Source organism: Chlamydomonas reinhardtii, chromosome 1, assembly GCF_000002595.2.
Source record: "Chlamydomonas reinhardtii strain CC-503 cw92 mt+ chromosome 1, whole genome shotgun sequence".
In the NCBI taxonomy this organism is placed as follows: Eukaryota; Viridiplantae; Chlorophyta; class Chlorophyceae; order Chlamydomonadales; family Chlamydomonadaceae; genus Chlamydomonas; species Chlamydomonas reinhardtii.
In genome coordinates, this window is record NC_057004.1 from 3719625 (window position 1) to 3745506 (window position 25882).

The 25882-nt window shown below is 64.3% G+C and overlaps 8 protein-coding genes across 8 annotated transcripts; 4 read left to right on the forward strand and 4 right to left on the reverse strand.

The window, feature by feature from the left end:
* The first annotated feature begins 71 nt into the window (after positions 1–71).
* On the forward strand, positions 72–2957 carry CHLRE_01g023850v5 (uncharacterized protein). The gene is made up of 4 exons (XM_043058524.1): positions 72–415; positions 588–723; positions 906–1000; positions 1281–2957. The coding sequence occupies exons 1-4, from the start codon at positions 383–385 to the stop codon at positions 1905–1907; spliced, it is 891 nt and encodes a 296-aa protein (XP_042928438.1). The 5' UTR covers positions 72–382; the 3' UTR covers positions 1908–2957.
* A 668-nt stretch (positions 2958–3625) lies between these two features.
* On the reverse strand, positions 3626–5031 carry CHLRE_01g023900v5 (uncharacterized protein). Its single transcript, XM_043058525.1, has 3 exons — positions 5007–5031; positions 4755–4881; positions 3626–4523 (listed from the first exon to the last, which is right to left on the reverse strand). The coding sequence occupies exon 3, from the start codon at positions 4473–4475 to the stop codon at positions 4263–4265; it is 213 nt and encodes a 70-aa protein (XP_042928439.1). The 5' UTR covers positions 4476–4523; positions 4755–4881; positions 5007–5031; the 3' UTR covers positions 3626–4262.
* A 54-nt stretch (positions 5032–5085) lies between these two features.
* Positions 5086–6461, reverse strand: CHLRE_01g023913v5 (uncharacterized protein). The gene is made up of 2 exons (XM_043058526.1): positions 5967–6461; positions 5086–5851 (listed from the first exon to the last, which is right to left on the reverse strand). Exons 1-2 carry the CDS (start codon positions 6151–6153, stop codon positions 5772–5774), a joined length of 267 nt encoding a protein of 88 aa, XP_042928440.1. The 5' UTR covers positions 6154–6461; the 3' UTR covers positions 5086–5771.
* A 2810-nt stretch (positions 6462–9271) lies between these two features.
* Positions 9272–13798, reverse strand: CHLRE_01g023950v5 (uncharacterized protein). Its single transcript, XM_043058527.1, has 3 exons — positions 11210–13798; positions 10980–11042; positions 9272–10862 (listed from the first exon to the last, which is right to left on the reverse strand). The coding sequence occupies exons 1-3, from the start codon at positions 13347–13349 to the stop codon at positions 9712–9714; spliced, it is 3354 nt and encodes a 1117-aa protein (XP_042928441.1). The 5' UTR covers positions 13350–13798; the 3' UTR covers positions 9272–9711.
* A 190-nt stretch (positions 13799–13988) lies between these two features.
* On the forward strand, positions 13989–17262 carry CHLRE_01g024000v5 (uncharacterized protein). The gene has a single exon (XM_043058528.1). The coding sequence runs from the start codon at positions 14176–14178 to the stop codon at positions 16174–16176; it is 2001 nt and encodes a 666-aa protein (XP_042928442.1). The 5' UTR covers positions 13989–14175; the 3' UTR covers positions 16177–17262.
* Positions 17263–17398: 136 nt separating this feature from the next.
* CHLRE_01g024050v5 (uncharacterized protein) lies at positions 17399–21076 on the forward strand. Its single transcript, XM_001689483.2, has 6 exons — positions 17399–17863; positions 18130–18467; positions 18693–18888; positions 19179–19271; positions 19523–19780; positions 20017–21076. Exons 1-6 carry the CDS (start codon positions 17801–17803, stop codon positions 20059–20061), a joined length of 993 nt encoding a protein of 330 aa, XP_001689535.1. The 5' UTR covers positions 17399–17800; the 3' UTR covers positions 20062–21076.
* A 19-nt stretch (positions 21077–21095) lies between these two features.
* CHLRE_01g024100v5 (uncharacterized protein) lies at positions 21096–23576 on the reverse strand. The gene is made up of 6 exons (XM_001689933.2): positions 23103–23576; positions 22757–22872; positions 22436–22548; positions 22027–22182; positions 21770–21825; positions 21096–21546 (listed from the first exon to the last, which is right to left on the reverse strand). Exons 1-6 carry the CDS (start codon positions 23438–23440, stop codon positions 21204–21206), a joined length of 1122 nt encoding a protein of 373 aa, XP_001689985.1. The 5' UTR covers positions 23441–23576; the 3' UTR covers positions 21096–21203.
* A 92-nt stretch (positions 23577–23668) lies between these two features.
* Positions 23669–25651, forward strand: CHLRE_01g024150v5 (uncharacterized protein). The gene has a single exon (XM_001689484.3). The coding sequence runs from the start codon at positions 23771–23773 to the stop codon at positions 24848–24850; it is 1080 nt and encodes a 359-aa protein (XP_001689536.1). The 5' UTR covers positions 23669–23770; the 3' UTR covers positions 24851–25651.
* Positions 25652–25882: the final 231 nt, after the last annotated feature.

Consider the following 25882-nt stretch of genomic DNA (forward strand, 5'->3'; position numbering starts at 1 on the left):
ATATACTGCAAAAGAGCGGCTGCTTCCTTGATCATTGCGCTTCACGGCGTTTGTTTCATGCCGGTTCCTAAAACGTAGCTTCTACAGATTGTAGATTAGAAACGGCCGCCAAACAACAGCGCGCGGAGTGAGTCGCTCCGACATCCGCGTTCTACCTAGGCGCGCAGAAATGAACTGCAGCCCTGCCATATGCGGGACTTCCTTGCATACAAATAGATTACAGCTGTCTGCTGAGCAACACGGGTTAGTTTGTCGGCGAAGAGGCTCGGCATGCCTGCCACGGCGAGCCCTGGTCATAACGGCAGCGGGGAAAGGAGCGGCCGGCGCCGGGCCGAGCGGCCGTGGCGACCAGCCAGCCGACGTTCCTCTCATTCAGCCCTCCATGGTCATACCGCCGCCATCTTCAGGAAGCCAGGTAGGGGCTGTACCTGCAAGGCGCTGCGCAAGGGGGAGGGCGCGGCGGTGTGGGCCTTGCGGACTTCACCCAGCGAACCCTTTCCGTGCAGCGCCCTTTAGTGCAATGGTCGCGATCGCACATCAGGGATGACGACGTGTAATTGTACATTATGCTTCCGCCTGCGTTGCAGTATGGGCGCAATCAGATCTTGGAGAATGCGTTTAGCGACCGCGGCCCCGGCGGCGGCGGTGGCGCGGGCAGCAGCGGTCGCGGCGGGAAAGGCGGCGGCGGCGGCGGCGGCTGGAATGGGCGCGGCGGCGGGAGAGGTAGGCAGTCTGTTCTGTCGTCCCTTGGCCCCTCTTTGCCAGCCTTGGGTCTGCAAAAGCCTGGGCTGTTTGACCTGGTCGCACTCATCGGCGGCGCCCCTTGCCAATCCCTCGCATTGACACACGCCTCCACACACACGCGCTCCTTGCACCCACTCCCCTCACCCGCGAACGCCCCGCAGGTGGCGGCGCCGACAACGTCTTTTCAGGCGGCGGATTCTTCGGCGACAAGCGCTACGGGCTGCTGTCGCGGGTGCTGGTGGCCGTGCGCTTCCTGGTGGGTGATTGAGATCGCACACACAAGAGTCCTGCGGATTTCCTCCCCTTGCGCTCTCGAACACATGCCCGGAGCACGGTGCTCTATCTGTCCGCCATGCTTCTTTCCTCATGCTCTCTAACGCAAAGTCGCATACACACCGAAGATGGACCGGGTTGGGTTGGGTGGGCAAGATTTAAGCGCATATCGCGGTGCATTGGAGAAGCAGCATGCATCAGTGTCGACCCTTTCCCTTCGTGCTGTTCTAACACACTCACATACCGCTCGAATCCACATACAGGCCTGGAGCACGGTGCTTTACCTGCTGGTGGATGCGGTAGTGAACACGGGCACCCGCGCCGCCAAGCGCGTGTGGTCCGGGCGGGAGGCCAAGCGGCGGGCACAGGAGGCACTGGATCAGGAAGAGGTGGTGGTGGTGGAGGAGGTGGTGGTCGTGGAAGAGGAGCCGGCGGCGGGGCCGGCTGCCGGGGCGGCGGCAGCTGTGTCGGCGGCGACAGCTGGCGCCCCGGGGCCAGTGGCGGCGCAAGTAGCGACGGGGACGGCGGGGACGGCGGGGGCAGCAGGGCGGCCGTCCGGAGCAGCAGCGGCGCCTGCGACGTCGTCGCCACCCTCCAGCCCGGCCAATGCAGTGGCCGCAGCGACCGGACCTGCATCAACAGCGGGGGCTCCCGCGCCAGACGGCGCAGCCGGGGCGTCTAGTGCCGACCTGCCCACAGCCGATAGCGGCGCCGGCGGCGCCACCGCCTCCGCCTCCGCCACTCCCAGCACAGACGGCGCATCCAGCACAACCGCGGGGCGGGCGCCGTTCGCGCGCTACCCCGAGGGCGCACGACCGGTGGAGTACCCCACTCTCGCCGTGTTCATCATGCTGCTTGGGTCGGTGGGCTTTTTCGCCACACTGGGATGAAGGGGATTGCTACGTATTCGTATTCGTTGTTGCCTGTTGCATGTAAATTCGGGCGGAGCGAGAAGTGCCTTCGCGCGTCCATGGACAAGGACGGTTGATGGTTGACTTTCGCGAGGTCGCTGGTTGGCCTGCTGCCTGTTGCCTGCTGCACTAGTGCTTGATAGCTGGGCGCGACTGGGCACATATGGCGGGCGGTGCCTGCACAAACCGACCCCGGCTACCGTATGTCCGGGAGATGAGGCTAGTATCGGAACGGCCTTCGGCCTCAGACGGAGGGACGTGGCGTGGGCTCAGCCCATTTTTCCCTTGCGAGGGAAAGCCACCTTTTCTTGTCGGGGGGCGATGAATGGTTTGAGGTGGGTATGGGGATGGGGATGAGGAGACAGGGGCGCTGACCGTCTTGAGGTTGGTGACGGCGGCACGGCGCATGCTTGTGCATGCGGCAAGACGACGCTTGTGCAGGTGTGCGGCAGGGAGGCCTGTGGGGCTCTGACAGGCTGTGGGCCCGTGGGCTTCCCGGCCATGTGGTGCAAGTGTGCCGGGCGATGGGGCTGAGCGTGCCTGTACGGCGACAGCTGGCCCGGGTTGGTGAGTGTGTGATGGGACAGTGTCAAGGCAGGTTGGTAAAGTCCCGTAGGGTGCAGCTGATTCCCAGAACCCAGCAGATGACAAACAATTCGCAACGGCAGGGCAGGAGTACGCGGGTTGGTGAGGAGAGGACATTTCAGTCTTCATTACAAACCCGAGCTCAAGCACGCGGAATGTGTACTTTGGATCGTTTGTGTTGATGCACTGAACATGGTGAGCGGTGACGTCCGCTCTTTACGGCCGACGTGCTGGTACTGCACTTGTGAACGCGCAAGATTGCAGCTGGGGACATGTGAGGATGGCTTGTTGCTGCGTTGCAGCAACCGTGCCACGCTACGCTCGCCAGCAAAGACTGCACACCAGACATCGGCAGGGGTACCGTGGCGTGGGCAACGCGGAGGGCACCTGGCTGGAGCTGCTGTGAGGATGGAGCCATCCCTGCCTCTGTAAAACCGAAGGAAGAGAATACTGTGCCTCGTGCCTTGTGCCTTGGGTGGGGGCTATGACAGCTCGAGGGCGGGATACACCAGTGGCAGGGACCAGCTACTCAGCACTCAGGCAGTCGCGCACGGACAGAGGCGATCCTGGGGGGGCTTCGCCCAGCCCCCTGAGCCGCTGCGCTCGGGACGCTCAGCCCCAAAAGGTAATTGTGCATGTACAGACGCTCTCCCAACCTCCCAGCACCGCATCTCGATGGCTCACCCTTCGTGGGGACTCACAGTCAGGCATGGCATAGCGGGTTGGCAGTGTGTAGCTGGGGCGGGCTGTGAGCGCATTGTGTTGTGAGCGCGAGGCTGGGGCACGAGGTTGAGCAGGGGAGGGTTGGAGCGCCAGGGCAACTGAGTAAGTGCGGCCAGCAAAGCGTTGAGCCCAGACCATGAAGCCACACTGTACCTTAGCCCTTGAGCCCAGCTATCAGCTATGCTGATCCCCATCCCGATCGCAGCAGCAAGGGGGGGGGGTGCAGGGGGGAGGGCTTCCCTCGCCCCTGAACAGCTGCCAGGCTGCCCTGCTGCGGAGTGGGCGCCACCGTCGCGCGCGGCGGCGGCGGCATGGAGGGCTGCTGCTGCTGCTGCTGTGCGTCTGCTCCAGAGGGACGAGGAGCGCCAGCGCGTGCGGCGGCGGCGATGGTCCCAGTGTTAAACGTGTGACCTCAGGTGCAACTCGACCGTACAGTGGAGTCAAACCGCGGGCCGCACGGCTGAACCACGGCTGAACCGCGTGAACTGTGGTACGGTAGTACTACTGCCTTGTTTTACATGAGTCCCAGCTTCTTGCACTGATGACCTAAAGGCAGATAAGTGTTGGCACGCGTCCTTCATGCTGCTTGTTGCACAATGCTTATCCCTCTCATCTCAGACTCCACATGCGGTGACAAAACTGAAATTGTTGCAGCCCTGCATGGCCTGCCAGTTTCCACAGGACACCCCTGCCTCAACAACCACAAACGTGCAAACTACATTTGTACACAACCTTGACCTTCTCTATATGGATTCTCATGGTAGAACAAGTGTTACCGGGTCACGGGAAAAGGGGCTGAGCCCCTCCACAGTCTGAGGCCGAACAACCTCATCGCCCGGACATAGCCGGGGTCGGTTTCCACAGGCACATAGCCAAACCAGGTGCCTATCTAGCAGTCGCGATGCCACAGCAGAGCCAGCCGCAGCCCGACGCAGCACAGTTGTCAACAGCCGCACTACTTGTCATGCCGCTACGCATGCACTGCCAGCCCCACCGCGGACCGCTACCTAGACACCAGCCGGCTCCTCAGCCTGCGCGCTTGTGCCGCTTCTTGGGCGGCGCTGCGCTCTCCTCCTCCACGTGGCCTTTCCCGCCCCCTCCGCTACCAAGATGCGCGCACGCGCCCCCGCTGCTGCCGCCGCCGCCGCCGCTGCCGCCGCCGCCGCTGCCGCCGCCGCCGCTGCCGCCGCTGCCGCCGCCAGTGTGCAGCGATGCAGGTCGCTTATGCCCCAGCAGCATCTCCACCAGCGCGTGCCGGATGTTGATTGCGGAGTTGACGTCACGTCCCTGCACCGTCGGGAGGATAGAGTGAGTGAGTCACACCGAGCCCACGACTGAGCCGTCACCCAGCCGTCACCCAGCCATCACCCACTGAGCCCCACTGAGCCCTCACCCACTGAGCCATGTCATCCACGTGTCATCCCCACTGAGCCCCACTGAGCCCACGACTGAGCCCCACTGAGTCGTCACCCAGCCAGCTATCACCCAGCCAGCCGCCCGCCGGCAAAGTGGACTCACCCACACCGTCCCGCAGTGGTTGCACACTTGGACTTGGCGAGCACGTGAGCCCCCCCCCCCAAGGTACGACCGCCTGCAGGCAGCGCTGCCCGTCGCCGAGCAAGCGCCGCCCGCACTTCGCACACACCTGGGGAGGGAGGGGGCAGGAGTACAGTGTGAACCTTGCTGGCTACCCGGCTACCTGTACACGAGCCCCATCGTGTCCACCCGACCACCTGTCTACTCATTCCAACCCGTCTGCTCTCATCTTGCCTGTGATGTGTAGAACTCGTCCACGTACACCACCAGGTGCGCGTACTTGTCCACCAGCAGGCGGAGCAGTGCCCGGTTTGTCGCATGGTAGAAAGAGCGCGTTGCTTCGCGCATGAAAACAACTGCTTCTTGAGAATACAGTTCTAGTACTGTGTCATGCTGCCTTGCAGCATCAGACCCCTGCATGCACTGAGGCAGCTGTCCCTTCTAACTGTCCCTTCAAATGTCAGGCCACGCGCGCACGTCCACTCTATCTAGGCATCCAAAGTATTAAATCTGATGACTCACTTGCATCAGTTGCATGAGTGCATAGTGCATAGGGATTCAGGTATGTTGTGTTGTTCCATGTGTCATCATGCATGCTTAACCCGTTTCTCTCTGGGCCGGAGACGGCATGCTTAACCCTCTCTGGGCCGGAGACCGTCTCCGGCCCAGAGAGGAACGAGTTAAGCATGCATGATGACACATGGAACAACACAACATACCTGAACTGGGTGCGATGTGCGCCAGCCTGTCCCTTCCACTGTAACTCGCGTCCTTAACCCGTAGGCACCCCATCAGTTCCGCCACCAGTTCCCATCAGTTCCGCCAGCCCAAACCCTTCACCAACCGCTTAACGACCGGCATCAGCAGCAGCACAACCGAGAGGGCAAACGAGAGGCCGCGTTTCCCCGCGGGCTCTCCTACAGGATCTGCACCAGGCCCAGCCCCACGGCCCAGCCCCGAGGGTTCCGACCGGCCCCGCCCGTCTGCGAGCAGGAGCGCTCACGCTTGCTTAGCGTGTGCCCTCGAGCTCGTCCTCATGATGAAAGCATACAAGGCCCCCAGAGCCTCCGTAAGGACGTCTGCGCGGAGTGCAGGCAGGCGCAGGTTTACAAACCTTCCCTCCCTGCCAGCCCCAGCCTCAGCCTGAGCCCCAGCCAAGGTAACACCACCGCAGCGCATCTGCATAGCACTCACCGCGCGGTTGCAGCTCCTCGCGCAGCTTCTTCATGACCTTCTCGACCTGCTTCTCGACCTCCGCCTCGACCTTCTTCTGGATTATTACATCGAGATTCTTCTCGACCTTCTCCTCAATCGCAAGGCACAGCTGGTCGATTAGCTCCTGCGAAAAATCGCTCATCTGGAGCTTAGGCGGTGTGGACATTTCGAGGATTCTTTGCAGTCTGTGTGGTAGATATGGCCTCGCCTCTTGGGAAATGCGATGTACATATGGCTGCTTAAAGTTAGGAGAAATGGCCATTCTTCTTTGGGGACGGCCAGGGCTTTCTTCATTGGCTGGTCGCCAGTTCCACCTTCCCCAGCTCACCAAGCTTTTGTAATCGGTATTTCCTACGGTCTAAAGCCAGCATCAGCTTATACTGTAGGGCTCCCAAGCTCTTGTCGCAGCCAACATGGTCATGTTGAGCCCCTGTCGCGCTCTAGGGCACATCCTGCTTATCAATATTGTATAACATTGACGTGCTTACACTTCACAATTAATTGCGCCACAACTGCCTTTTCTCGGCGACCAGTCCTCAACCGACTCGCCGCGCCCATGCCCTCGCTCCGGCCGCGAGACAAGATACAATCATACATTGGCAGTACTTCAAGCATCTGCGGTATAACGGCCCCGGGCTTCCTTGGCAACCTGGCCGCGAACAGCGGCAATGGTGTCTTCGAAGGCAATCTGGCCTGACAGCCGTGACCATGGGCGGCGATGGGCGGAGGGGTCGCGGCTGCCATGGAGCTGCAGGACAGGCAGCCGGAATGTATGTTTGAGGGGTGACTCTGGGTGAAGACAGCGACGAGGTAAGGGAGCAGTTGGGATGGGTCGGAATGTGTGCACAGTGTGCGGGGATACGCACTGTCACTGTTGAGATTCGCGCGGCGGCAGCGCCGTCGTGCCGCTGTGCCTCAGCCGCTCTGGCTATGATGCATGACTTCATCCCCAAGCTCGTAGCCATTTCTTTTGAGGAGGTAAAAGGAGCATCTGCCCAGGAAGGTGCAAAGGCTGTGGGCGGAAGCAGATCATGGCGCGCTCGTCCCACCTGATTACACCGGTCTGACTCTGGCCAATGGCCCTCGGGCCTTTGGGGCGACCAGAAACATGCATGCGAGGCGTGCACCCCCCCTTCCCGCGCCGCCACGCCCCCGACAGACACGCACACACCCCCGGCCCAGGCCTCAGCAACGTTCACCCCGTGCCATTGTCTTTTGAGTTGCCAATGACAGGCTAGATCAGCCTGGCGCGCATGAACATGGATGCATAAGGAGGCAGAGCCGCCGGAGTAGCACGGACTTGAGCTGAAAGTAGCAGGGCCCGGTAAGCAAGGGGCAGGGGAAGTCTGCAGCCTGGGCAGCCATCTCAGACTATGCGTGTTTTAATGATGGATTGACAGTATGGTGTCTCTAGACGCCTTCAAAGCTTCCTGCGTGGAACAGAGTTGGGCGGGGCGGGGTTACTCCTGAGTGCATAGGGGTTTGTACGCGGGCATAGTCAGTGTGCAGGGATGGTACACATACGCCAAACACATACACTGATGATGCAACTTTGGGGCAATGCGGGCGGCCTGCACTCGTGACCCATCAGGCTGGTCGGGCGCATCCACAATACGGGAGTAGGGGATCTGCCCCTGCTGGTTTATCACCTCTGAAAGGTTGCTCGAGCCCCCTTGATTGTGCACCAGCCTGTCCTGCAGAAACACGCTGTTCACGCCCGCCCCCTGTCCCCTGCACTGCCCTGCTGCCCTAGTGCTTGCAATGTTGCCCACCGTGTGATGCACCTGCGTGTTAGCTGCCTGCAGCGCACCTGGGTTGGAGAGATTAGAGAAGGTGGTAAGGTCATTGCTGAAAGCGCTCAGCGCCCTGGCTGGGGCGCCCACCCACCTGTGCCCACTGCAGGTTGCAGTAGCCAGCGGCGGTGAGCGCCCACTCACCGCGAGGGCCCCAGGGAAGGAGGTTAGGTCGTTTGAGAATGAGCTTAATTTCTGGTCGTTTGAGAACTAACGAGCTCAGCTTGGTCGGCCGCCCCACCAGGTCCGATTCGCCACATTGGCGTCGTACCTGTCCGTTCACACGGTGCCGCCCACATCCAGCATGTACTGCGGCGGGGGCTGGTTGATGGTCACGCTGCTGTTGGTGTCCGCATCCAAGGTCATCAGGAAGTCCGGCAGCACGCCCGCCTGCAGCCCCGTGCAGCTGTTGTACGTACCGGCTCGTTTGTTGCTACCGTATAGAGTGAGAAGAGATGGCGGGCCGCAAGCAGAAGCGCAGAAGCGCTCGGCGCAAGGCCTCCAAGGGCGACGGAAACACCACTCAGCAGTCGCAGCGTGTGCATATCCACATCTACGACGCGCCTAGACGCCCCGCCAACACGCGCAGCATGCAGTGAGGGCTGCTGTTGGGGCCCATGCGCCTGCGGGGGCTGCCGTACATGGCCGCGCCCAGCACCACCATCAACCAGATGTCCAGTGACACCCTGTTGTGGAGAGAGCTTGGCGGGATTGCGGTCTCCCCTCCCCCCGTGCGTGCCGTGCGTGTCGTGTCGGCTTAATAAACATGACACATAGAATTGGCGGCGGCAGCGCAGTGCAAAAATTTTTGGGTTTGGGTGCCACGCATCTACGCAGTGTAGACGGTTTTGGCCGGTTTTGGCGCAAGAATGGGGGAAGCGTAGACGTTTTGGGGGGCTTGGGGGCTTAAGTGTAGATGCCGCGGTCAGGGTCATCTACGCATGTGTAGATGCCGGGTGCCTGAAGGCATCTACAAGATACGAGCACTGCGGCAGCGATGGCGGCAGCGATGGCGGCAGCGATGGCGGCGGCAGCAGTGGCGGCGGCAGCGGCGGCGCCGGCGGCTGCAGCGGCGGCGGCGGCGGCGGCAGCAGCGGGGGCGGCGGCAGCAGCGGGGGCGCGTGCGCGCATCTTGGTAGCGGAGAGGGCGGGAAAGGCCACGTGGAGGAGGATTAGAGCGCAGCGCCGCCCAAGAAGCGGCACAAGCGTGCAGGCTGAGGAGCCGGCTGGTGTCTAGGTAGCGGTCCGCTGTGCGTGGGGCTGGCAGGGCATGGAACGTGTATGGGGGGGTTGGTGACAAGTACTTTTGACAAATGTGCTGTGTCTGGCTGCGGTTGGCTCTGCTGTGGCATCGCGATTGCTAGGCACCTCGTTTGGCTATGTGCCTGTGGAAACCGACCCCGGCTATGTCTGGGCGATGAGGCTGTTCGGCCTCAGACTGTGGAGGGGCTCAGCCCCTTCTATTCCCGTGACCTGGGAACACGTGAGCAGCGCTAGCGTTTTACGGTGAGCCAGGCCTGGGGTTTCTCCCCTCTCCGGAGGCCAGCAGGAGCATGGGGGCCATTCGGGGAAATCTCCTCGACTGAGCATGCATGTAATGTACGGTTTGGGGGCCCTGGCTTCGTCCACGGCTGTCATCCCTTGTAACCTCTATCAGCTAAGTAGCCTGCCCCAGATCCAAGCCATTCAACTGTCCAACAGGCAAACCAAAAAAGAAAGCATACACCCATGTGCGTGTGCGTGTGTGTGTGTGTGTGTGTGTGTGTGTGTGTGTGCGTGCGCGTCAGTGTCCAAGCCACTCAGCCAGTCCCATCCATTCCTAGACCATAACATACACAGGCCGTATCCAAAGGTAGTCTGCTGGGCGACAAAGACCAAGACCAAGACCAGAGTCAGCGTCGTGCCGCGGCAACGCAAAAAAAACATCCACACTACACGATCTTCAGCCCAAGCTGCAGCCATGGCAGCGCACCAAACTTGCCGCCCTCCGCGTGCAGCTTGGGTCCGGCCGTGTTGCCCCGCAGCACGCACTGCTCCGGCAGCTCGATGACCGCGCCCCGCCCCTGCGTGAGGCAGCCATACCCGCCATTGCCCTCCGACCGCACGCCCGGCCCCAGCCGCATGCTGCCGCCGCGCGTGCTGGCCGTCGCCTCGTCGCCCAGTCCCGACACGAACCCCGAGCCGCCGTTGCCAACGGCCGCACACACCCCGGCGCCGACGCCGCCCCCGCCCTGCACCAGCAGGTCCATGATCGCCGAGTCCTCACACGCGAACCCATTGCGGCGGTTGTTCCGCGCGGTGCAGCCGGCGGCTTTGGCCGCAGCCGCGCCCGCAGCCGCGCCGTTCTCCGCGGCACCCGCTGCCGCACCCGCCGCCGCACCCTCCTCCTCCTCCTCCGCCTCCTCCTCCTCCTCCTCCTCCACTACATACTGGAGTTCCGAGCCCTTGCCTGAGGCCACGAAGCCGTCCTGGTTGCCCTCCGCGACGCTGCCGCGGCCCACGGTGATGCGGCTGCCCCTGTTGCTGATCCAGCCCTCGCCGGCGTTGTTGCGCGCCTTGCAGCCGGCGCCCGACTGCAGGCTGCCGCCCAAGTCCGCTATAAAGCCGCTTTCGGCGTTGTCCGACGCCACGCAGCGGCGGCCTGTCCGCAGCATTGACGCCTCGTTCATCGCCGCAAAGCCGCTTCCTGCGGTGCCACTTCCTACGGTGCCGCTTCCGTTGTGGTGGGCGGTGCAGCCGTCACCCACCTGCACCTCGCCACCGCCGGCCGCCACAAAGCCGCAAGCCTTGTTGCGAGCCGCGTCGCAGCCGGCGCCCAGCCGCATTTTGGCGCCCTTGCCTTCGGCCGCAAAGCCTTCCACCTCGTTATCCCACGCTACGCATGCGTCGCCTGCAATGACCTGGCCACCTTCCCAGGCAAGGAAGCCGCTGTCCCGGTTGCCGACCGCCACGCAGCCGCCTTCCGGTGCCTCCAGCTTGGCACCGCGACCCTGCGCCATGTAACCCGGCTCGCCGTTGTGCTCGGCCCGACAGGGGCCCCGCAGCAGCATGCGGCTGTGTTTGAATGCAACGAAGCCGCGAGCTGCGTGCGTGGGAACACAAGAGGGCGAAGGGCACTGTCAGAAGAAAACAGGGACAGACGACGCGTTGGCCACACGCCACCCTGGGCAGGAAGGTCTGTGAGTATGGCCAGGCTTACCGGTGTTATCCCGTGCCGTGCAGTCCCGCACACGGACGGTGCCTCGTCCAGTCGCCAAGAACCCTGGGCGCATGGGGCGAGAGAAATGCTTGAGTCGGCACGGGTGCACGGACGTGATGCACATGCATGGGTATGCAGCCGCCCAACCAGCATCCCAGCAACAATGACCGGCGGCACGGGCACGGTGCCGAAGGCGAACCACGCACGGTCCTGTTGTGGAACCGTCTCACCGTCCTCGCAGCCGCGCGCCAGCGTGCGAGTCGCCAGCGCAATGCTGCCGGCACCCTCAGCCGAAACGCCCGCGTTGGGTGCGCCGCTGAGCTCACAGTCTTGGAGCACGGCGCGGCCACCGTCGCGCGCCAGCACGCAGCACGCGGACTCCAGGGACCTGAGTTCAGGCTCCCGCGCGTTCGGGCCGAGCGACGATCCCCGCCGGCTTGCACGCGGGCCCGAGCGACCTGCCCCACCGCCGGCCGCCGCCCCACCGCCGGCGGCCGGCGCCTCTGCTCCGGCATTGTGCCCACCTTTCACCCGCACCCGGCATCGCTTGAGCTTCACGCGGCTGTCGCCGCCCTGCACTGCCACCACCGCGGGGTCGAGGAAGGCGCTGTCACCGCGCCCGGCGCCCGGCACCGGCAGCTGACACGGCCGCGCCAGCAGCGTCAGGTCATACAGCCACAGCCGGGCACCGCCCCGCGGCACCACCACACGGCAGCCGTGCAGCTCAGCGATAGTGGCCACGCCGCCGCCGCCGGCAGCTCCGCTGCCGCCAATGCCCGCGGCATCGCTGTCAGCAGCCACGGCCGCACCGCCCGCCGCACCATTGCCGCTGCAGTGGGCGCCCGTGCTCCTGGTGATTCCCGCGCTGCATGGGCTGCTGATGCCGCCAGTGACCCCAGTCCCGCCTGGGCTGCCGGCCGTGCCAGTCCCGGCCCTGCGCTCGCCACCTCTGGCACCGGCGGCCCCGTGCCTGCTGCCTCCGTACACCCTCACCCGCTGTCCGGGATGCAGGCGCAGCACTCCGTCGGGAGGCAGCGGCCGCCCCAGCTTTGCACCGCACAGGTTAAACACAAGGCATGCCCGGTCTACCGTCTGGAGATCCCCATCCCGATCCCGCTGCCGCCACTCAAACGACGCTGCCTCGTTGTCGAGCTGCAACTGCATGTCCTGTACCGACGACACCTTTTGCATGTCCGACATTTCGGCAGCGTCCGAAGCGTCCGAAGCTTCCGCAGCGGCATCATCTGCAGCAGCCCTGTCTTGACTGTTTCGATCGCCGCCGCCCGCTGCCGCCGCCTCTGCCGCCCGGCTGTCGCCGTCCCGTTGTGGCCTCCTTTTGCGCCTCGATGCGGCGTGGCTGGGCCCTGGGTCGTCCAGCAACCGTCGCCGCTTACGCCTCCTCCCAGGTTTCGGCCCGCTCGCCGCTGTCTGCCCCGGCAGCTGGCCAGCATCCAAGGTCCAGTCTGGCTGCCCCTCCGAGGACGGCGCCGGCGTGGTATTGTATGGCTTCTGGTCGCCCGTGAAGCGCCGTCGTTGCGGCGCACCCAACGACGTCGCTCTTGCAGGCTTGGCGTCATCCCGGATGGGCGCCTGTACCGCTGCCTGCTCCCCGATGCCCGCCTGAACCTGCTCCCGCTCGAGAGCCCCCTCCTCCTGCTCGTGCTCAGGCGCCCCTTCCTCCTGCTCCTGCCCCTCCTGTTCTTGCTCCTCCGCCTGCTCCTCCGCTGCCTGCTCCTGCCCCTCCTGTTCTTGCTCCTCCTCCTGCTCCTCCGCTGCCTGCTCCTGCTCCTCCATGTTCTGTCCCTCCACCTCCATCTGCCCACGTGCCTCCGTGTGTGCCAGCGCCACGCCCAGCACTGGAGCCGTCTCCTGTAGCACTGGCTGCAGCTGACCGTCCGGCGGCATCACCGACCCCATGACCGCGTCATCTGCAGCAGCCGGCCCCGCACCCTGCGCCTCGGGCTGAACAGCGGGAGCTGCGGCCGCCCCTGCAGCTCCGCCGTCAGCAGCTTTGAAAGTCGCGGCGGCCGTCGCAGCGGCCGCCCCTGCACCAAGCGGCCAAGACGCGCCGTGCGACTGCGGCCGCAGCGGCGTCTCCCGCCTGCCCTGCCCCTCGGCCACCGCCGCCGCGCCAACGGCCATTGCCGCTGCCGCCCCTGGCGCCGCAGCCAGGAGGGGCGTTGCTGCTGCTGCTGCTGCTGCTGCTGCTGCACCGCCATCGTATTGCTGGCCTCGCTGCTGCCGGTTGGCCCCAGAGCGTGCACGGAGTATGCATTCATCCAGCTCCTGACGCAGGCGCGTCAAGCCCGAGCTGATACCGGCCAGCTGTGCGCGCATGCCAGGCAGACCGGCATCGTCCGCTGGCTCCATCCCTGGAACCGCCGCCGGCAGACTGCCCCTAGCAATTGTGTCGGGTAGAAAGCTGTAGCCCAGCGTCCGTCACACGCACAGGACGCCTCGGACCGGGACCGGGCCGGTGTCGTGGGCCCAGGTGGGCCCCGACCTGGCTGAGCGAGTGAGTGGAGTGAGCGGGGCCAACTATGTGGTGGTATTATTTGCAACAAAGGCGCGAAGCCTTGTTTCGCATTGAGTGCTACCCGTAATAATTATGGCTGTCCCGTGCTGTCCTGCATAGCTGCGCAAGCACGCCTTCTTGTGTCGTGTCAAAGTGCCGTCGCGAAGCCAGCAAGTGCTTTGCAGGCCGAGCCTTACCAGCCACGCCTTGGCAGCTAGCACTTCATATGTTAAGTCAGCAAGAATGCTGATCCGGCATTATTCGCAGCGGCGAGAAGTCACAAGCAAGCAGCCCTCAGGCCCTGGAAATGTTGCCTGATTGAGTGCCGACAATGTTGATAGGTATCAGGTGGGCAGGGATGCGGGCCGCGCGCGTTCTATGACACTTGCAGCGTAGACTGCATGCTGCGATCCGCATGCAGCCCGAAGCCGTGAATCGCCTGCACTGCTCGATGCCTTTGCTAGGCACATACACAATAAAGCCATAGTTTACGGATGATGATTCAACGTTCTTACTCTGCACGGCAGCGTGGCTGACGACGAAGAGCTTGCGCAGAACCGTCAAGCACCAGTTGCGCTTGCGCCCCCATAGGACACTCCGAATCCACAAAATGACATCGAAGGAAAAACAGGCTCTGCAGCGGCGCGGCTGAGCGGTCTGGTGCCAGCCACTGGCACTGAGATGCAGCAGTCTCAAGCCGCCTGCACGGGCGCCAGGGTTGCCGCAGACGCGCAGTCTGCTTCAGCGGAGGCGCGGGGGCGCGACACGGGGCGACCGCCAGCCCCCGACGCAGGCAGCCTGCTGGCGAGGGCACTAGCCCAACTAGCTGCCGAGTCCGCCGCTAGAGCAGCGGCGGAGGTCCGAGCAGAGAGGGCAGAGGCAAGGGCATCCAGGGCGGAATCCCGGCTGCGGGAGGTCATTACAGACACGACGCTGGAGGTGCAACGCCTGGGCCAGCAGCTGCAAGCTGCCTTCGATAAGATCGCGGAGCTGCGTGACTTGTTGCCTGACATGTGCGGGGCTGCCTCTGAAGCGCGAGCTGCGGATCAGGGCAGCCCGGCACCTGTGGCGACATTGGGCCATGCGCCAGCGCGGGCAGATACACCTGCTGCGCACACACAGCCGCGGCAAGAGCAGGGGGCCGCGGAGCCGCAGTGCTCGCCGCATCTCAGGCAGCAGCAACATCGCATGCAGCAGGGCGGGCCGTCGCATGCGGCTGCAGCTGGCATACCCGCAGCATCGCCGCCAGCAGCTCTGTCACATGCGCCACCGGCAGCACCCGAGACACCAGCGCTGGCCGCTGCCAGCCCGTGCCCAAAGCCAGAGCCCCAGGAGCACTCGACGGGGCCACAGCACCAGGCAGCAGCCGTGCAACAGCACCATGTGGCAGCAGCTGATTTTGGTTCCAAAAGCGGCAGCCAGGCGCCGGTTGCGAGGCTCAGTGCCAAGATTCTGCCGCCACTGCCCGAAGCCACCGCGGCAAAGGCTGCTCCCGACAGCCCAGGCGCGCAGGCTGGGTTGCAGTACATCGCCGCCGCAGCAGCTGCCGCCGGACAGGCGGCGGCACCTGCGCCAGCGAGCGCGGGTGGTGCAGGGGGCGTCGCCGGCAGCCGACTGCGTGTGCAACAAGCTCCCTCTGGTGGCTGGCGGCCGGTGACAGGCATGATGCTGCACCAGGCGCTTGCCGGCGCCGCTGGTGCCGGTGCGGCGTTGGCGGCGGACGGGCCACACCCGCAACAGCTGGCTGCCGCCAGTGGGCCCGAGGTCACGCCACCTGTGGCAGTGGTGGCTGCGGCTTTGCAAGCCGCGGCCGTGGCACCGGCGGCGCAGGTGGCAGCGGCAGTGGCAGCGCCAGCAGCAGGACCGACCGCTGTGCCGGCGGGGCGCTCGGTGGCGCAGGCAGTAGAGGGCTTGGTGCCGGTACGGCTGGCATGGAGTGGCGGGCCGCAGCATGGGCCTCCCGACGGCCCGCCGGGCTCGTTGTGGGAGCTGCAGCAGCGCCTTGCAGCAGTGGCGGCGGGCGGTGGCGGCGGTGCGCTGGATCTCGACTTTGGAGGTGCGGAGCTGCCGCCAGGGCCGAAGCCGCTGCCGGGTACGGGCGCGTTGCGCATCGCGTGCGGCGTGCCGGTGACGCTCCGCAATGCCGTGCTGCCTGCCTGCGTGGTGGTGGAGGGCTGCCCCCGGGCGGCGCTCGTCAACGTGACCTGTCGGCCCGGGCCCGGGCGGCGGCTGCTTACCGGCGGCGGCTCGCAGGTGGTGATGGAGGCCGTGGTGACGGGGTTGGGCGCAGGCACGCTCGTAACCATGAGCGGCTGCTTCGTTGAGGTGAAGGCGGCGGGCGGCGGTGGCGGAGCCGCTCCAAGCGCTGGAGCCGCCGCTGTAGCAGCCGCCGTAGCAGCTGCTGAAGTTGCCGCCGGAGCTGGCTCTGCTGCAGCTGTCGCCGGAGCCGCCGCAGCCGCAGGCGGCGCCGCGGCGTCCCCAGCGCTGGCTTCCAGTCCGGACGGCTTGCTCCACAGCTGTGTGGGCGTGCTGGTGGATCACGGGGCTGGCGCCGTCCTGGAGGGCTGCGCCGTCGTGGGGCCACACCCCCGGGACGTGCAGCTGCAGGGAGGGGCGCTGTGCAGGAGACCATGGGTGTGGCGGCGCGGGGCGCCGGCAGCCGCGTCTACTCCCGCCGCGTGAACGTGCGCGACTGCGCCCACGGCTTCCAGGCGTGCTCGTCGTCAGCCTGCGTTGCTATGGACTGCATGGCAGAGGATTGCGTGAACGGGCTATGCGTCGCAACTGGCGGGCGTATGTGGTGTGGCAGCCGGTCGTCATGCGAGAGCTACGCCGCCGCCGTGCCAGACTCGCCAGTTGCCGCCGCGCTCGCTGCCTTCGCAGCTTGTGGCGGCAGCCGCCACAGCAGCCACAGCATTCGCAACAATAGCGGCTGCCGTGTCGTCGGCGCGCTTGCGAACGGGTTTACCGCTGGCGGTCCGGGCTCGCTGCTTGAGGTGCTGGGTGGCTGTGGCTCGAAGTGCACCGCCGGCCCCGGCTGTATGGTCAAGGATGGGGCGGAGATGCGCGTCAGCGGCTTTAGGTCGGACATGGACGACCACGGCTTCCTGGCGACCGACGCCGGGACGCTGCTGGAGCTAGGAGGCGGCTGCTTGGTCCAGAAGGCTGTGCACCGCGGTGTGGACGTGCAGGACCAGGCACGTATCGTCATCAAGCAAGGGCAAGGCGCTGGGCAACATTGGGGACCGGGGCGGCAGGAGAAGAATTGGGACGTGAAGGTGGACGGCTGTGGGGATATGGGCTTCCTCGCAAACGGAGGGACTCTGGAGCTGGGGGCGGGGACCCGGGTGATGGCCCAGGGCTGCGGTGATGACGGCTTCACGTCGAGCTCGGGAGGGCTGCTGGATGCGACGGCGGCAGAGGAGTGCTTTGCGAGGGCCTGCGGCGGGTACGGCTTCTGCGCAGAGGATGTGGGCTCCAGGATGTTGCTGGGGAAGCACGTGTGTCGTGCAGAGGGCCAGAGGGAGCGGGCCATGGTCCAGAAGAATGGGGGCGTTGTGAAGGGCATGCTGGAGGTGTCAGGCGTCCGAGCGTAGGCAGTGTAGGCGGGAGGACCAGACATTGACGTGTGTTGCGGAACTAATGCGTACGTAGACTAGGGGAGGACCTCCCTTGGACCAGATGGCGCTGCAAGGGTGTGACGTATGGAGCCAAGGGGCAAGAAATGCATAATAAGTTTTGCGTTTCTTAATGTAAGGGGTCAGGTCCTGGTATAGCAACCGTGAGGTCAAGGGGAGGGCTCGGCTGGCGGAGCCTGGAGTTGGCGTGCCCCAAAAAAGCGTGCCAGCGGGATGGGTACCGTCAGCGCTGACTGGAGCTCTGACACGTAGAGCGCCGGCTTTGAGTCGACCGCTATGTTGAACACTTTGTTTATCTGCAAATATCATAGTGCACTATTACTCCAGTATCGAGCCCAGCAAGGTGCAAGAGTCTCTAGAAGATTTGCTCGAGGTGTTGGCTTCCTCGCCACTCCATACCTGGCGGGGCCATTTCCTTCTCTGCCTTATACTGAAGCTTACTAGTTGCTTTTGGGTTACCTACGAAAATGGGGTCTCTCGGCGGGGCAGAGCCCGCAGCAAGATGGTTTGTTGCTTCGATAGCCAGCTGCCAAATGGCTTCTGATGGCCTTCGTCGCCAAAGCCATGCGTTTGCAAGCTGCAGCTCGGCGAAGGCAGCGCATTTCGTGGAGACAAAGCGGTCTTTGCCACTTGCCTGGATAGCCAGCAAACAAGCCGCGCCGGGGAGTATGCTGGCCGCGGATGCAACGTTTGTGGTGGCAGCTAGGAGGAACCAGCACCTACCGCGGCAGGTGCGTAGCGCCAACAACAAATTCTCCAGGGGTTGTTCAGTGGCCTTAGCAGGTTCGGCGCAGGGGGGAGGTGAAACGAATTTCTCGCAAGCTCTGACTGATAGCGGATGAGACAGCAGGTGGCAGCGGCAGACGCTGACCCCGCGGCGTCAGTTGATGGGTGTTGCTGATCCTCCATCCTTCCAACAGCTCTTGGCTGCTCAGCTGCATCCATGACTCTTTCCTGGACACCGGATGCCCCTTGCTACGTGCATCTGTATCTGCAGATCCAGTCGTTTCTCCATCACCTTCCCTCGGCGCCTGGGGAGGCAGTGTCGGTGCTGCTGTGGGCCCCCGGGGGGTTGCTGTTCCGGGCGCACCAGGCCATCAAGGCCCAAATCGAGCGCAGCAGCCACTGGCGCCCCTTCCGGCGGCTACGAAACGCTGCAGCGGGCGTGGGGCAAGATGATGCCAACCGCGTGGGGTCGTGCGGGCCGCGTGCGGCGCGGGTGGCGGCACGCTGGGCTGAGCAGGGCATGCTAGCGGAGCGGCAGCTGCTGCTGGAGGACGCAATCAGCTACTACGAGAAGGCGGCGGCCGCGGAGCCGGGCGTTGCGGAGTACTGGTGGGTGCTCGCACATAACACGTCATCGGGGTGCCATGGAGCGTGGCGGGCTCCGTTGCGGGCAGGGGGGCAATCGTGCTGCGAATGCCTGCCTGTCCGTTGCACTCAAGCCCGACACACATCCGCCTGGACTCAACCCACACCCCATCCCGACCACTACCACAGCCCCCCCCGCATGCAACACCACGCGTCAAACCACACCCCTCCTTCAATTGAACCCCGCAGGGCGCGCATGAGCAAGGCCTGCAGCGACAGCAGCTACGTGGCGGGCACGCCGCCCGACAAGGCGGTGGCGCTGCAGCGGCGCGCCATCGAGCTGGGGCTCAAGGCCGTGGAGGCCGACCCCAGCAGCGGCTTTGGCTGGGTGGCGTGCTGCGTGTCGCGCGGCCGCCTGGCGCTGTTTGTGGACAACCGCACCAAGGTGCGTACTGTGTGGCGGGGAGGGGCCCGCGCTGGGTGGCGGGGCTGGAGTTGAGTGGTTGGGGATAGGGGGTGGAGCGGTGGGTGAGCGGGGGGCGCGGCACGAGGTGGGCGAGGTGCACGGGCTACTGGCTTTGACACAACGGGCTGGGGGGACTCGGTTGCGCTTGTGGTCGGCTCCCCTCGGCCATGATTGCTGCGTGCTGCGTGCCGCAGTGCCATGCTGCGAATGATGCCTTTGGGTGTCCCCAGAGGCATCCAACGCTGCAAACCCAACCCAACGCGACGCAGGTGGCCCTGGCGCGTCAGGCCCAGGACGACGTGCGGAAGGCTCTGCACCTGGAGCCGCACAACGACGTGGCGCACCACCTGCTGGGCCGCTGGGTGCGTCTTGGCGCGGGGGGGGGGCGGGGGCGGGACTGGGCGACTGCGCTGCTGGGTTGCTGGGGGTATGTGTGTTCGGCAGCACAGAGAAGAGACGGGCGCGGGCGGTGTGCCTGTGTGGAGTGGGCATGTAGGCTGCGGAATGAATTCGCCGGCAGGCTGAGGCGGTGGATTGATTGCTGGCGCGGCCAGGCACTCCACACACAACACTGCCCCAACGCACACGCCTTCCCTGCCCTCCCCGCGCGCAGAACTACGAGATGGCGAGCGTGAACGCGGTGGTGCGCACCATCATCCACATGCTGTACGGGCAGGCGCTGATGGCGGGCAGCTACAAGGAGGCCGCCAATTGCTACCAGCGCGCCGTGGCGCTGCGGCCCGACTACCTCATCCACCGTGTGGAGCTGGGCCGCACCTACGTCAAGCTGGGCCAGCCGCAGGAGGCGGCGAAGGAGCTGGAGACGGCGCTGGAGCTGGACGTGCCGGACATCAACGCCCTGCTGCAGAAGGTGCGGGCGGGGGCTGCCGGCAGCCGGGGGAGAGGCATGGAGGAGAGGGGGAAGGGGTGGCAGCAATCCGTGAGTTGGGGGGTGGGTGGGCGGATGGTGGGCGGGGAGGGCTGGTTCGCTAGGGGGGCGTGAGGAAGGCGGTGGGGGAGCCGCGAGCGGGGACTTACAGGGAAGGCCGTGGGAGGCCGTGAGAACTACAATTCTCTTAACTGGTCGCCGCCCCCCCTGACCTACAGGCGGATGCTGTCGCGCTGCTGGCAAAGCTCAAGAGCAGCAAATAATCAGCGACGAAGGCGGAAGCATAACGCACTTGCATGGGTATGTACTCTGACTTGGCGCGCGCCTCAGACTGGTCTCATTGAGCCGCTGTCCGTTGCATTAGCAGCAGCGGCTTGTGGGCAGTGGGCAGGCGTACAGCATGTGTACCAGCGGCTGGAAGATTATGAGCTTCACAGGGCCCGGGCTGGAATGTGAACACAGTGCGGGTATGGTGGATGGGCCGTGTGCGTTCAGCGTGGGGTAACATTATAAGTTGGCAGTTTCATTGCGAAGAAGATGCAAGCGCATGGATGGAAAGCTGCATACGAATAACGCGGTGAGGACGATTGCGTCTTTGCTTGGGGTTGGGAGCGGGGCATGCCCTGCGCGCCCCGCTGACGGCGTTGGTATCGAGAGCTGCGCGTTTACGCATGCCTTTGGGTGAAGGCATTATTATGGAGAAGAGGATGCGGCTATCGTTTGTCTAGCACTGTCGGACAATTTATAAATGCTGTGATGGTCCAAACAGCTTGGGACTCGCCCTACGCTTGGCAGGAGGTGGCTTGCGACCGCCCCTGATGCTGCGGCTTCTTGACGCCGCGGCGGGGGTTAGGGGTGTGATTACCATGACTCATGGGTTGGTTGACATGCTCATTCCAGGGATGGCGCGTGATGAGTTGAGGAAGGACGCGCTATGTGCTATGATGTGAGGAACGGATTCGCTGGCATCGTTGTCGACTAGCCGTTTGGGCATGTTCGAGTCGAGCGAGGCCCCATACAGGAACTTGCCGCACCCGGCGGCAGGCATGTGAGGGCCCTTAGGCAGCGGCGGCAGGACCGAGTGATGTACAGTAATTGTAGTCTATTCAGGGTCTATTGTTTCTGCTCGGACGAGGATTGCAATGAGACGCGCCGTACGCAAGCGGTGGGCTCGGGCGCGCTGGGGGCAGACGACTAGAACTGTTGTTGCAAGGTGGCGCGTCACTCGCTTTCTTAGCGCGAGCTTCGCACACGCCAAATGTTACCGCAAACTCCCTGCAAGCGTACACGGCGGGCAGCACGCGTTTGCTTACATCATTGTACCATCCTCACCGCCTACTCAGTGCCCACGTCCGGCCCGCCAGCACAAGCCCGCTACGCCATGCAGCACGCCACCCGCCGCCGCCTACTCCTGCCCAGCGCCCTGCTTGACCGGCCGCTGCGGCTGCGGCCCCGTCTTGGCCTGCCCCGGCACCACACAGAACGAGCAGCAGTACACTGGCGGCAGCTCGTTCAGCCCGCCCTCGTCGTCCGAGTAGGCCGCCACCGCGCGCATGGGGTTGTGGATGGCGCGGCCGGCGCCGTCGTGCAGGCGCGGCGGCAGCCACTCGCTGGGCTTGTGGCTCCACACGTTGGCGCCACGCACCAGCAAGCTGCGCTCGCGTGGCGCGGGCCGGTCGGCGCCCGGCAGCAGGTCGGCCAGGCCGGGGTTGGCCTCGTACAGCTCCTCCACGGGGAGCTTGAAGAAGCTGCGAGGTGCGTGCGTGGGAGGGTGCCCAGGTCCAGTAAGAGGAGCAGAGAGTGTAACGAACTGGCCGGGGGGAGGCAGAAGTCAGGGGAGGCGGGCATGTGCACCAGGAGCGGAAGTGCGTGCCCGAGCCGGGCGGCAGCTTCCCCTGGGCATCTTCGTGCCTCTTGTTGCTATTTGGGATCGGTGATAAGAGACCCCATCACGGTACGGTGCGCACTCACTTGGCCACGTCCTGCAACCGGTCGCCCTTCTGCAACGTGATGCTGACGTCCTTGTGCTGCATGGCACGTTGGAGGGCCGCACGAGGAGTGCAGCGTCAAGATCACCCCACGCAGCAGTCTTGCTGTGTGATCTTCCTCTGCAGCCCTAGGTGCCCCGCGTTCCGTGAGGTAACCCATGCGTCCGTACTCCTGTCCGCTTATCGCACCACTGCTTGTTGCATGCACACATCCCTACACCCTCTCTTGATGTCACACACCTGCACATAAAAGTGGTGGTCGCAGTAGTTGACCGCGGGGTCGTCCTCCGGCACCGGCGCAGTGAAGGCCATGACCTTGTAGGAGCCGGCCGGGCAGGCCTGCTCCGCAAACGCCGGCGTCACCACGTCCTCGCGCCCGTGCTGGTCCACAAGCACCTGCGTGCCGCGGCAAACCAAGATGCGCGCGCAGGGGGGGGGGCGTACATGCGTGGGTGGGCTAGCGTCTGCTTGTAACCAGCAGGCTGTCAGCGCCGGCAGTCCGCGTGGAGCTTGCGGCTCTGCTGTGCTGTGTGTGTACCGTACCCTTGTGTGCGCATGCATGCATGCGTGCATTGGTGTGTACCGTATAACAAGTGATGCATAATACCCCTGCATGGAGCGCGGGTGTGTGTGGCCAGTGCCCACCTACCTGTTTGACCAGGTCTTTACAGCTCAGCACCGGCGGCATCTCCTCCTCGCTGGGCATATCCGCCCGCCACACGTCGCCCGGCACCGGCGCCTCCTCCCGCTCCGCCTTGTAGTCTGCAGGGTGCGGACGACCCCGTCACTCCGTCAGGTTCACTTACAGCTTGCATGCACGCCTTGGCAAACCTCGCGGCGCCTTGGCGCTTGCGGTGCATCCCGGCTCCCAAGGCACTAGCGGCCCCACCAGGGACATCCCCTAAGGAGGCGACCACCTTCCCCGCACAGTCATCCAGCCCGGCAGCAAGGCAACCAGCCAGCCACGCACCCTGTAGCGCCCAGCTGTAGCTGCCGTGCAGCGCGCCCTCCTTCACGTCGAACCAGCGGCTGTCGCGGTCATCGTACAGCGGCTCCGCACCCGACAGCGGCAGCAGGTAGCGCGGCCTGCGGGGGGAGGCAGGTGAGATATGCAGGGTGCGAGCGGGTGGCGGCGGCATGGGGTGAGGCCCCAGTGCCCGAGCTCAGCACACGGTCGTGGGACCCTGCCCCCTGTAGCCCTTCCGCCCGCACCAGGCCGTGCCAAGCCACAACCCTGCTTTGTGTGATATTGCCAGTAATTTAAGCCCCCTGGTGTTGAGGATGGGATTACAATACTGACGCTTTAACGACCGCACCTTAAAGAGATGCTGCGTTTCCCCACAAGAACGGGGGTCTCCGGTGCGTAGTCCACGCGCATACCCACTCGCCGCGGCGGCGCCTTGCCGCTGGTGCTGGCGGCACCTCCGCGCCCCGAGCTTGGCGCCTGAAGTGCCTGCTGCACAACCTCCTTGAACTGGCTCACGGCCGCCGAGGCGTCCGGCATGCGGGACGTGCTCGCGCTGGTGTGACTGGGCACAGCCCCAGGGAAAGCGAAGGGGAGCTGCAGCGGCCCCAGGGACCAGGACTGCGTCGCTGACGCCCCCCTTTCGGGACCGCCTAGCAGCGTGGCAGGTATAGTTGCTGCGCCAAACATCTAGTACTGTCGGCGTGAGTCGCTATGGTGGAATTTCGTGCGGGTGGGCGGCTGTCGTCAAGCGAGTCGATGCAAATCACATGAAGATTGTCAGAGCTACTCAATTGCGAATAGAGCTGAGGGCGCAGCTATTGACTCACACCTTGTTGGAAATGCACAGGCATGAGACCTAAGTGCATTGACAGGGACATAATTTGCGCCGAGGCACAACCGTCTTACATAGCGTGTCTAAAATTGAGCCTCTATAAATCATTAGGTCGTCCAGTCGTGGCTTCTGGGGCCACTTGGCCCAAAACTTCCTCCTAGTTCACTATAAAGGGCCTTGCCAAAATGGATTGCAGTGCACTAGCAGCTAGGCGTGCCCTCAGTCAATGCGCAGGGCCTAGCAGTCGCTGCCTTGTGCCGGCCGCCCTGCCCCAGTCCCGGCCGCGCACTTGCAGTCGCAGCACGGGCCATGCCGCTGGCCACCGCGCCACGACGATTGTGGCGCGTGCAAATGGCAAGACGGTGACCCCATCACCCCTCTTCGACGAGGTGGCGGAGTCTGAGGGCTTCATTCGCCTTGTGTCGCCTGACTCCGCGGAGCCAAACTTTGACGACCCGGACTGGATTTCGAAGGTGGATGACTGGCATGAGTTCTGGAACTACAACAACTGGGAGCTTGAGGTGGAGGACATTGAAACCGAGGAGGGCAACATCGCCGGACCCATGGAGGCAGTGCGCCGGGCGGAGAAGCTCGTGGACGCGTTCGCGGAGATGGACATGCGCACCGACATCGTTAACTGGATGGGGACGCAGTGGTCGGAGGACACGTTTGAGGAGGACAAGTACGCAAACCCGCCCATGGACCCCGAGCGCCCCGACCCCAACCCGCCGCTGACGCTGTGGGACCTGCGCGCTCGCGCGGAGAAGGCGCGGCAGCGCCAGCTCATCGACGCCGAGTGGCACCGCCGGCAGAACCGCATCGGCAAGCTGTGGTACCCGCACATGGACGAGTACCGCGACATGCGCGTGCGTGACAACCCCGTGGAGGGCTACCGCCACGACTGGACGGAGGAGCAGATCCAGCTGCTCATCACCAACAACGGCATCGCCTGCGACCCCAAAACGCACGGCGCGCTGACCGAGAACCCGCTTGCGAACCAGGACTACCACGCGCTCGGCGTGCGCTACCTTGAGGAGACGGAGGAGCTGCTGGAGCGCACCGGCCACTTGGCCTCCACCAACCTGCGCACCCAGTTTGACCGCGAGTTTATTCTGCACGGCGAGGACTACGGCGAGGATGAGGCGGAGGCGGAGCTGGATGCGATGCGCAGGGAGGCGGAGCGTGAGGCGCTGATTGAGGCGGGCATTGACCCGGATGAGGAGGACCCGGATTCCGAGGTGGTGGGCGAGGTGCGCCTGGGCTGAGCAGGCGCTGCTGGGCGCTGGGCGCCAAACGTTTTGATGGGGCTGAGGGAAAGTGCTTGCTTGCAGCGCGCAGAAGCGTTTTGGCTGGGTCCAGGACTGGGGCTGGGGCGGCACAGGTTGGGTTGGCGTTGGGCTGCATGCCGGGGCTGTGTTGGCATCGGCGGCATGGGCTGGGAACGGCAGCTGGCTTGGCCCGGATGAGCTGGACCTGGCTTGAGGTGAGGGCTGAGCTGGTACGGCTGTCTGGTGTGTTGGCCGGCGTAAGCAGCTGGACGGCCATCGGCAAATTCACCAATACGAATCCACGGATGGTTTTTTGTTTGTACGTGGAGTCATGCTCGCATACGTGCACGGGGATAGGGTGCTTGGGCTGCATGTACATGTACTATAGGCGACGTCACCCGTGTGGAGCTGCAGCTCGGCATTTTGTATTTGCATGCTGCTAAGCTGGCCGGTGGCACAGTGAAGAGTCTGGCAACAGTGGCTGCGAACGGACCTGTTCTGCGGGTGGTGAGCAGAGGTTGGCAGACGACGGCCTGGTGGTGACAGTTATGCCACGGCGCTTGGGCCCAGGGGAGGATGCGCCGATAGGCATCATCAAGGCGGATCGATGGCAGAAATGTGAAAGCACCATGCGACGTGGCAGTACCGACTTGGCATTGCCGAATTTAGGGGCATCTTCCGTGACAGGGGCAGGTCAGGATGTATGCGACATGGGGGCTCAATCTTGTGCAGCAGGGAAGAACAGACACAGGGGAAGGAGTGAGGGACGAGCAGCTGCGCCTGTAAGTTCCTAGGCTGGGACGAGGAGGGTCAGGAAGCCCCAAAGCAGGAACCTGTGAAGCACGTCCCCAGCATGCATCATCAAGGGCGCAGGGTTGGGCAGGGGGTGGGACACAACTTCGAACAATGCGCACCGCTGTGGCCCACTTTCTGCGCAAGACGTCTGAATACACATGCAGCAAAGTAGGCGGGGGCTTGGGAGTGGGAGCGGCAGTAACGGCGTGGTGCGTGTCATCGAACCGTGCCGCG

Coding starts and splice junctions, on each gene's coding strand:
- CHLRE_01g024100v5 (XM_001689933.2), bottom strand. CDS start 23,440: ATGTTTGGCGCAGCAACTATACCTGCCACGCTGCTAGGCGGTCCCGAA. Junction 22,549..22,756: donor CTACAGCTGGGCGCTACAGG/GTGCGTGGCTGG, acceptor CGCACCCTGCAG/ACTACAAGGCGGAGCGGGAG. Junction 22,183..22,435: donor GTAAAGACCTGGTCAAACAG/GTAGGTGGGCAC, acceptor CGCGGCACGCAG/GTGCTTGTGGACCAGCACGG.
- CHLRE_01g023850v5 (XM_043058524.1), top strand. CDS start 383: ATGGTCATACCGCCGCCATCTTCAGGAAGCCAG. Junction 724..905: donor TGGGCGCGGCGGCGGGAGAG/GTAGGCAGTCTG, acceptor AACGCCCCGCAG/GTGGCGGCGCCGACAACGTC. Junction 1,001..1,280: donor TGGTGGCCGTGCGCTTCCTG/GTGGGTGATTGA, acceptor ATCCACATACAG/GCCTGGAGCACGGTGCTTTA.
- CHLRE_01g024000v5 (XM_043058528.1), top strand. CDS start 14,176: ATGCAGCAGTCTCAAGCCGCCTGCACGGGCGCCAGGGTTGCCGCAGAC.
- CHLRE_01g024050v5 (XM_001689483.2), top strand. CDS start 17,801: ATGCTGGCCGCGGATGCAACGTTTGTGGTGGCAGCTAGGAGGAACCAG. Junction 17,864..18,129: donor ACCAGCACCTACCGCGGCAG/GTGCGTAGCGCC, acceptor CTGTATCTGCAG/ATCCAGTCGTTTCTCCATCA. Junction 18,468..18,692: donor CCGGGCGTTGCGGAGTACTG/GTGGGTGCTCGC, acceptor TGAACCCCGCAG/GGCGCGCATGAGCAAGGCCT.
- CHLRE_01g023900v5 (XM_043058525.1), bottom strand. CDS start 4,475: ATGCTGCTGGGGCATAAGCGACCTGCATCGCTGCACACTGGCGGCGGC.
- CHLRE_01g024150v5 (XM_001689484.3), top strand. CDS start 23,771: ATGGATTGCAGTGCACTAGCAGCTAGGCGTGCCCTCAGTCAATGCGCA.
- CHLRE_01g023950v5 (XM_043058527.1), bottom strand. CDS start 13,349: ATGGAGCCAGCGGACGATGCCGGTCTGCCTGGCATGCGCGCACAGCTG. Junction 11,043..11,209: donor GGCGCGCGGCTGCGAGGACG/GTGAGACGGTTC, acceptor CCATGCGCCCAG/GGTTCTTGGCGACTGGACGA. Junction 10,863..10,979: donor CACGGCACGGGATAACACCG/GTAAGCCTGGCC, acceptor CCACGCACGCAG/CTCGCGGCTTCGTTGCATTC.
- CHLRE_01g023913v5 (XM_043058526.1), bottom strand. CDS start 6,153: ATGTCCACACCGCCTAAGCTCCAGATGAGCGATTTTTCGCAGGAGCTA. Junction 5,852..5,966: donor CGAGGAGCTGCAACCGCGCG/GTGAGTGCTATG, acceptor CACTCCGCGCAG/ACGTCCTTACGGAGGCTCTG.